General features: G+C 46.4%; 1 protein-coding gene across 1 annotated transcript in view; it reads right to left on the bottom strand.

Annotated features, from left to right (window-relative positions):
* Positions 1 to 178: 178 nt before the first annotated feature.
* Positions 179 to 9,972, bottom strand: part of LOC311114085 (uncharacterized protein KIAA0825-like) — a gene marked incomplete at both ends in the record, with an annotated part of 12,841 nt that continues 3,047 nt past the window's right edge. The window contains 3 exons of the mRNA XM_084189366.1: positions 179 to 288; positions 3,529 to 4,189; positions 4,365 to 4,533. Of these exons, the coding sequence (XP_084045492.1) occupies positions 179 to 288; positions 3,529 to 4,189; positions 4,365 to 4,533 (940 nt within the window). The remainder of the gene's footprint in view (positions 289 to 3,528; positions 4,190 to 4,364; positions 4,534 to 9,972) is intronic.

Below are 9,972 nucleotides of genomic sequence, written 5' to 3'. Positions count from 1 at the left end.
ATGGCAGTTTAAGAGGGATTTAAAGCAGGCATGGCTCTCAGGGCGCTGATTGGCCCCCTGCGTGAGGGTGGCAGGGTCAGAACGGAGCTGGGGGGCCCGGGAGGACCGCCCACGGGGCCCCGTGACGGCTGGGTCCCGCTCCATCAGTCGCGGCCCGCTGCTCAACCAGACAGCCTTATTATGGGTGACTCCCGCTGATGCCCCCTTCCTCCGGCCCCCCCGTGGCCCTCATGGCCCCTGGACTGCCAGAGGCACAGTCTGCCTGAACCACAGCAGGGGCTACCCGCCCTTCACAGGAGGGGGAAGTGGGAAGTTTTGATATCTCGATTAAGCTGCTTTGGGAAAGGGAGGGAGGGGCTGGGTGGGTGGTGGTGTGTACGGTGGCCAGGCTAAGGCTGCTGTCAGCTCTCTCCTTGTACTCTATAGCCAATCAGTTCCAAATTGAGAGCGGGACGTATTGTCTTGTGTGGCAACATTTCATTACAGGCCACTTGTTTTGGTCGCTGACCATGTTCTTGGAACCTCTAGAACCCCATACAGTAGCAGAGTGTTATCCTGTCTGTGCTCTCAATAAGCCCTGCTCTACTCCCTCTGAAAAGAAGGTGCTAGAATACTTGAGTGATTTGTTGATATACTTGAGCTTAACAAGAGCGATGCACAAAAGCTTTTGTGACCACTCTGAGGAAATGGAACCAGTTTGACACACATGCACTACGCACGCACGTACACGTGTGCGTGCCGACACACACACACACACACACACACACACACACAGTGCCATGTTTATTCTTGCAGTAATTCCAACGGACCTAGGGTTCAGAGACAATGGGGCATAGTGGAATTCACTAAATCCCAAGTGAAATTGTGAACACACATAATAGACTCTCTAACATATACACACACACACACACACACACAAATAATGAAGCCTCATTAACATCAGTAAACAACCCCTCGCTAGGCGTGAACCCATACCTCTTAAACCAGACCTCCTAGACAGTGTGGGGCTGTGCAGGGCTGTGGCTGCGGAATGGGAGGCAGCAGCCGTAATTACATGGCTACATGCGTGTGCACGGCCCGGCTGACACCGCGCATAAACCCATGCACAGATATGATCTAGTGAGGAGCAGCTCTTATTAAATATTAACAAACACCAATCCCAAGTAGCCTCAATCCCCAGAAGGAATCTTCCGCGGTAGCGGCAGCAGCAGTACTAGCTATCTCTGGCGCTACTGAAGCACTCTCCCTGCTGAATAGGCGGGTGCGCTTTGACTGGAGGGAGTTCAAAGAGCCAAGGAAGGAGGCAAGGAGGGGGGAGGAGGGCGGAGGGTGAATGAGCTTACTATACACGTTCAAACCCAAGCCTTCTATATACGGTACTTCTATAGGGCACGGGACAAGTCGGAGAGAATTAGTGGGAACTGGGAATGGAATTCATATCTAGGGGAGCATGTAGAGGTTCTTCAGTGTGTCAATGAAGAATCTTTAGCCGTACTGAATGATTGCTAGGGACAAGTGTATAGATAGATGTATAAGCAGGCAAGACAGATGTATTGCTTTTAATGGTATGCATGAAAACTGTGTTCTGTTTCTATTATGTATCACTGTAAGCAAACTGGGAAGCAATTATTAATGCCATATTGGAAAATCTGCAATTTACATAATGCATATATTAGGCCTATATAAGATACTATTTTCTGCTGAATTATGTCATAATTAAACATAATGGAAATTACACACGCATTTCCTCTAAGGTACTTATACGCTGCACACAAACTTGCACACATTCAAAGATAGACTACCTGGCAGATAGCAATGCATGTGTATGTGCACGAGCACACAAACACACATACACACACTTGATTACCCCTTTCCCTGTCCAGACGCAGTGAGGTGTGGTAGTAAGGTTTAAAGCTTGCATTGTTCCTGGCCAGTCAACCTGTCTGGCAGACTCCAGAGTCCTACTGATCACCCCATTACTCCCGGGAAAGAGAGAGAAAGGGGAGGAGAAAAGAAAGGAGGCGGAGAGCGAGAGCGAGGGATGGGGAAGAAGGGCTACAAAGGGCTGAGACACTCACATCTGTCTGGGAACAATGTCAGAGCTTCCCATTCAGAGAGAGGGGTTAAAAGAACTGTCACATCTCGCTGATGTGAACGCTGTTAAATGGTTCAGTGGTTTGACAGTAGTTGATGCCAGAGACTGCACTCCCCTGGGAGCGCTCTGGGAAGGAAGCGCAGGCACAGGCTGCCTCCCAGGCATGGCTCCCCTCCCTTACCCACCCCTCCATTGAAAATACTGCAAATAAATAGATAGGCGGAAATAAACAATAACATGCCACAGGGAGACAATAGGGATCTGAGAATGTATGCATAAAATAAATATATGCATGTTGTTTTTATATATGTCATCGTTGTCAAAGCAGCTCTTGAAGATCTCCATAGGTAAAGACAACCACCATAGAAGTGGAAAATGACATGAAGCCACTCTACCGATTAGGTCACAGTGTCCTTAGTGGATCTGTTGATGTTTGGGTGTATACTGTTGTTCTGTTATTGGTATGACCCCCAAAAACTAGCCCGATCCCCATCCCACAGTAGTGGGGGAGCAGGCACTCACATGACAAGGGGCAAAAAACTGCATCGCTTTAGTGTCGTTACACTTTGCGGGCGCTGCTTCCCTTTGGTGAGATGTTCTGCCTCCGGTGCTACATTTGATGGTTTGTTGAGCGGCACGTAGGTGTGTAGCCGGAGCCACCACCGCCGCGCTATGTGATCAAACAGACTAACTGACGCATGGCCAATTATCCCGGCTGCCTTCTTTCATCTCACGTTTAAGGGTAGGGAAAGAGAGAGGGAGAGAGGTGGAGAGAGGGAGCTAGGAAGGGAGGAAAAGAGAGTGAGAGACGGCTGTGTGTTTAGAAGAGTGGCAGATGTAAAAATCACACTTCCCATCCCCAGAAGGAAGCACGCCTGACATATGCACCATTTTGGGAAAGTAAACAATGGCGTTGTCTACTTTGTGGATGGTTATCCCATATATCCAATAAATAGGCCAATCAGAGAGCCAAACATAGAGTATAAGGGGAACTATCAGATGTGACATACCATGTACTGATTTTCTGTTCCCCAGTCTCTCTGTACATCACTCCTTTCCTCCCACACAAGAGAAATAACTTCCTTTCAAATTTCTGTAAACACTTCTCAGCTGTTTCATCCTGTTCATCTCTCTTACACAAATCTGATAACGTAAGGAACCATCAACTGCTAGACTTATCCTTAGCTGTGAAGGACAGGCTACAAGGCCTGTGCTCACTACTAAGGTCATCTTTACCCTTGGTTTGCTTTAAATGGCTACGAGAGAAAGCCTTAAGTGCAGCATTCTTTAGTAAAAGAGTACAATTTCAACTTGTGTTGAAGTGAATGGAATTGAAAGGAATGTAGCGCAGCGATGCTCCTTCTCCAGTGCCTGGTGTGTGAGTGAGGAGAGTGTGGGACAGTTTAGAGAGAGTGACAGGTTGCTCCACTGACCTACAGCAGCCTTGGTCCTGGCCGAGCTTTTCCTCCCCTTGCTACTGCTCAGCGTAGTGTTGTCCTTTAGGGCATTCTCACACTCTCTCTCCATCATGGCGCCCAGCTCCTGGGACACAGTGTTCAGGTAGGCAGCGTTCAGGAAACCCAGAATGGTTTTGGGCTTGGCCACCCCGTTGAGGACCTGGAGCTCCTCCCTGAGGGCCGAGCACAGGGCCGGGGCGGCAGCACGGAGCCCCAGGGCCAGCCTGTCGAAGCCCGTCTCCTTCCCACCGGGGCTGGAGGCCAGGGCAGAGTGGAGCAGAGACAGGACAGCCTGGCTCCTCAGGCCCTGGTAGCACGTCAGCACCTCCCACTCTGGGTAGAGGAAGAACAGCTGCTGCAGACAGTGGATGCGCTGAGGGACGGGGAGGGGACAGGACAGTCTGTCCAGCAGGTGGCGCCGCAGCTGGAGCCTCACCTCGTCCCACACCTCCTGGCTCTCCAGAGCACTGTCGTCCCGGACCGTGTGGACCGAGGGGTGTGCCGAGGGGCCGGGCTGCTGGGGGGTTTGCGAGGGGGTGGTGTTGGGGAAGGACACGCCACACTGGGAGGAGATGTTGTGGAGCAGCTGGAGGGTCACGTCCTCTCGCCCCTCCTCCTCTATCCTAAGGTACTGGAGCTGAAGAGGAGGAGGAAGATATCAACATGTTTATAGGTATCAATGTGTTAAGAACATATTTTTCATTTTATGGATTGTTATCGTTCAGCACATTTTGACCGACTAGTGAAATACATTGCATTTTACATTGTAGGTTCACCCCTCTCTCATCATCATTATCATGATGTGTTATTACCAGAGCTTTCAGGAAGTCCAGAAGCTCCTGGTTTCCCGTGGCGACAGGCCTGACAGTGCTGGGGTTCCGTGGGTTAAACCACTGCAGACATTCCGTGGGGCTGGGTGGACGCTCCCCCGTCCAGGACTCACCCATCTTCCCCTGCAGTTCCTTCAGACTATGTTCTATACTGGAGAGGGACAGAGACACATGCCACTCACAATAAACCTCTGACTGTCACCTCCATCACATACTGCATAACAGTACTGTATTCCCCCCACCTCCCTGTCCCACTCACACACATCCCCAAACCCTGAGAGAGACACAGCAGTAATGAACACAGACATCAATATATCCCGGCTGTGTGTGTGTGTGTGTGTGTGTGTGTGTGTGTGTGTGTGTGTGTGTGTGTGTGTGTGTGTGTGTCTGGTGTGAAGTGGTGTTACAGACATCTGATACATGCGCGTCTCCAGTGTCACGTCTCACTCATCCCCTTGCCACACACAGGCAGGCCTCCCATATTAACAGACTGCATCAGCAATTCTGTCTCCCCATTAATGTTGTCAAGAGTAGTAGGCTAAGGCCCAGTTCTCTGTGAGATTTTGGAGACACATTTGCATACACCCACGCCCACACTCATGAAGAAGTTTCCCTTTCACACACACACGGAGCACAAAGACGAATGAATATTAAGAGAGAATTGAAATTGATTAAAGAAAATAAATCAACTAATTGGGACTGGAATTTATTAAAATAATGATTAAAGGTTAAATATGTTAAATGTTAAAGGTTGAAAGCATGGGGAAATATATAAGGGAATATATTATTAAAGGGTGATTACAGTAATGCAGTAGAATAGTTAACAATGTTATAATGTTGTTTGCTTTAAGGTATGAGGCATATAGGCCATGTTTTTTAAGCTTAGAGGAACGAGGCCTTAGGAGGTTGATAATGGAAGGTTATAATGTTGAAATGTTGTAATGATGAAATGTTTAAGTTGGTGGATGTTGTGGTCCTCTGTAGCTCAGCTGGTAGAGCACGGTGCTTGTAACGCCAAGGTAGTGGGTTCGATCCCCGGGACCACCCATACACAAAAATGTATGCACGCATGACTGTAAGTCGCTTTGGATAAAAGCGTCTGCTAAATGGCATATTATATATTATATTATTATTTAAGATGTAATGGGAGTGATAAATTGAGTTGGAGTAAGATTGTAATTGAGTGAGGTAAGAAAGATTAATGTTTAATAATGAATGTTTAAAAGTTAAGGTTAATAATAAGGTACATTATGGATGCTAGCTTGATCTGGAAATTCCCAGGTTCTAACGGTTAGGGGTGAAGCGGATGGACATCCTGCTTAGGTGAGAAAAAGATAGGGGTTAAGGGGGCTGAAAAAGCACCTTTTTGAACGAAGGCCACATTAGGTGTTAACCACTAGATGCGTCATTAGGGTAGGTGTTAACCACAATGAGTTAGCAGAAAGGAAAATGGAGGGTATAAAAGAGCTATGATTTTTTGGGGTGGAAAAAAAACTATTTGAGCTTGCTAGAAGAACCTGTCGACTGCTGGAAGAAGATTTTTGCTGTAGCTTTTTAGCTTAAAGTATATTTAGATTTTTATCATACTCAGTTAAAGTAAAATGCTTGGGGGAATCCTTAAGGTTACCTCATTGATAGAAGTGTGAAGTAGTTGTTCGAGTTTTAGACGCCATCTGAGGGACTTATCATCCTGAGGGGGGAGCCAAAAAACTGTTTATAGAGTTGTAGAAGGTAAGAAACCGTCTTTCTTGTAATAAAATATTGTGCTTCTCATAAAATTGTAACATAATTTTTTTTTTTTTATTGGCACACCCTAACAGGGGTTTAGTTAAGGGTTGTATATCAATTTAATTTACTGTACATTTTTGCTTATGATTGATTTGTGATATTGATTTGTGATTGATTGATTTGTGATTTTTTATGCCTGTTTCTGGAATTTTTTATAAAACTGCTTTATTGTTCTGAAACCCTGTGTCATCAAAGAGTCATACAAGTGCCTGTCATTCCTACTCTAGGTTTCTGAAATTGACTTGATTAATTGAGGATTGTTTAGCATCTGGTTAATTAGTCTATCGGGGACTCGAGTGGCTGGTATAAAGGAACCTAACCTGAGACCCAACTATAGGTGCTGAGTGCATTGGAGGAGTCATATGAGGGGAGATTCTGGGCTAAGCCAACCCGGGAGGGAGCCTCTCATAGTGTTCTAAGGTTGAATCTCTGGCTTGGACGATCCTGAAGAGGCGTCGGGTTGCAGGGTGAAGGAGCATAGGCACTCGACTTCGGGGATAGCCCACTCTACTCTAAGGCCCTTACTGTTGAGTTTGAGGGACAGTCCCTAGCTGTATACTAACTCAGTGGTAAGGCAGAGCAGCATCTATCAGATCTATAGGGATTAGGGGCAATACTAACGGAACGCCATTGGGTAGGACCAGGGCCTAGTTGAGTCGTTAATCCTGCAGGGGTGGTATTTTAGCTTTGACAATGTGACAGATTAGATATGACATCCGCGGGCTCAACATGTTTAGTTGTTTCCATTGCAAATCAATGCTAGCACTCGTCTGTGTGTGTGAGAGAGAGTAATAGAGAGAGAGAGAGAGAGAGACACAGAGAGAGAGAGAGAGAGAGAGAGAGAGAGAGAGAGAGAGAGAGAGAGAGAGAGAGAGAGAGAGAGAGAGAGAGAGAGAGAGAGAGAGAGAGGAGAGAGAGAGAGAGAGAGAGAGAGAGAGAGAGAGAGAGAAGAGAGAGAGAGAGAGAGAGAGAGAGAGCGAGAGAGAGAGAGAGAGAGAGAGAGAGAGAGAGAGAGAGAGAGAGAGAGAGAACTCATTCACCACCCTGGGCTATAAAGCTCCTCCTGCCCCCTGTGAGTCTGCGATACACACATCCAGATGTCTCCCAATGACGACACATTAAATAACCATTCAATGTGACACACTTTCATTTCAGAGGAAAAACGTGGGGGCATATAACGTTATATACTACCGATCTGTATCCAAATTGCTGTCGATTGAATACTGCACACTTGCTTTTAGTTGGCTAAATGAAGCTGTATGTATAGACAGTATATTTATTTGATGCTGATTTGCTGACTGACAGAAAGCCAGAACACGTTGGGGGAGTGGGTGGGTGTGTTTGTGACGCCACAGAGGACATCAGAGTGGTGACAGGTGGTGTTGGAGGGAACACACACTCTTCCACAATGGTAGTTAAGAGCTAGCTGTAAAACAGCGCTAGCTCCAACTAGCTTCCCACCACTAACAGCTTGTGTGAGAAAAGCTGACAGTGCTGTCTGTAAAATTAACACACAACACTTCTCCCACCTCAAATCGATGTATTTTTTAATTGCTGTTTGTTTGATTGAATCAGTTCTCTGCCCATACCTTGGATGTCACAGGGTTCAAGAACGGTATCCCATTAATGCAGAGAAAGGTTTTCTTGTGCATCATTATCTATTGAGTACATATGCATTGTTCGAGTTTGTGTTCACGCATACAAATAGATATAGCTAAATGTTTTTTCTCCAAATTAACCAATATAGCACAAAACAAGAAATCACTAGCTCCACTCTACCAATAAAATCAAACCAAGCTGACATTTCACATTTCTGACAAACACTTACAGTGAGGGAAAAAAGTATTTGATCCCCTGCTGATTTTGTACATTTGCCCACTGACAAAGAAATGATCAGTCTAATAATTTTAATGGTATGTTTATTTGAACAGTGAGAGACAGAATAACAACAAAAAAATCCAGAAAAATGCATGTCAAAAATGTTATAAATTGTATTTGCATTTTAATGAGGGAAATAAGTATTTGATCCCCTCTCAATCAGAAAGATTTCTGGCTCCCAGGTGTCTTTCATACAGGTAACGAGCTGAGATTAGGAGCACACTCTTAAAAGGGAGTGCTCCTAATCTCAGCTTGTTACCTGTATAAAAGACACCTGTCCGAAAGAAGCAATCAATCAATCAGATTCCAAACTCTCCACCATGGCCAAGACCAAAGAGCTCTCCAAGGATGTCAGGGACAAGATTGTAGACCTACACAAGGCTGGAATGGGCTACAAGACAATCGCCAAGAAGCTTGGTGAGAAGGTGACAACAGTTGGTGCGATTATTCGCAAATGGAAGAAACACAAAATAACTGTCAATCTCCCTCGGCCTGGGGCTCCATGCAAGATCTCACCTCTTGGAGTTGCAATGATCAACGGTGGAGGAATCAGCCCAGAAACTACACGGGAGGATCTTGTCATTGATCTCAAGGCAGCTGGGACCATAGTCACCAAGAAAACAATTGGTAACACACTACGCCGTGAAGGACTGAAATCCTGCAGCGCCCCGCAAGGTCCCCCTGCTCAAGATAGCACATATACAGGCCCGTCTGAAGTTTGCCATATACAAGCGCCACATTTCTTCATGTTAGTATCACTGTGTATTTTCGAATGAAATGTGTATAGGAGGCAGATAGAGTCAGTCTATTTAATATTAGTCATAAACGTGGATGTGTGATCTGGGCTCCACCCCAGGACTTTACTCAGACAGCAGGTCTTAAATGAGCCTCCATCTGGTCTGTCAGCCTGACTCTCAACACCATCAAAGCACACCATTTTACAACATACACCTCTCATTTTACCTCTTTATATAGAAAGACGCGTGCACGAGTGAACACATATGGCCATTACACAGTCACCCATGCATGCACGCACACACACACACACTTTTATATCCCACCACTACTTCTCTCTCTCCCCTCTCTCATCTCGTCCGTCGTTTCTGCTAATCTCAGCTTTGAAGGTTCACTGTAGGATTTACAGTTTGATTGTAATGTGTATGTGCATCTGCCAGGCTGGGGGCCGACTAAGGGTGCCCCCCCCCCCCCCCGAGTTCTTCACAATGTCTCACCTTTAGCCCTGTGGTGTGGGAACAACCTGCAGATTAATCAACTCTACCGGATTAGCCTCAACCACAATGACTTTCACTGCACAGAGCTCACGAGCTGTAGAGATAGACAGCTAATGCAGAGAGAGATAGAGAAGGGAAGGAGAAAGACAGCAGATGCCACAAGAAAACACCAGTCAATTCTCCAAGTGAAAGTAACAATGGACAGACAGAGGTGAAAAGAACCACATAGTTAAAGCTAAACAAAAGGCTGGGAGATGAGTGGAGGAAACGTTTCTTTAGGGTCTCTCGACAAACATGTCAATCATATCACTCCCCCACCCCCCTTACCCTTCTCACATCCCCAACGAAATCAAATTGTTTTTCAGATTGGGCTATAGCAATACCCTACAAGAAAGCCTGGGCACACCACCACCTCTCCGTCCCCACCCTCTCCCCCCCAAAGAAGGAGAGATTGGAGTGCTTTTATTAGATGGCACATTTCACAGCTCTGTGACTTACAGAAACCCAATCCTGTGATTAGTCAGTGCATTGACGTTATCTTAAGTTCCTTGTCAGAATTAATTTAGTGTGGGTGGGCTGTGGGGCTGTCTGTCAGGCTCCGGGGAGAGGAAAGCAGAGAAGGGGCAGGAAGCGATCCCTTTCAAATAAGCCCCAGCTCCAAACCGGACCGGCCGCCTGGGAACCAAATATCT

This window comes from Coregonus lavaretus (genome assembly GCF_964263955.1).
Source record: "Coregonus lavaretus genome assembly, contig: HAP1_SCAFFOLD_3016, whole genome shotgun sequence".
Lineage (NCBI taxonomy): Eukaryota > Metazoa > Chordata > Actinopteri > Salmoniformes > Salmonidae > Coregonus > Coregonus lavaretus.
This window is presented reverse-complemented; position numbering and strand designations above follow the sequence as displayed.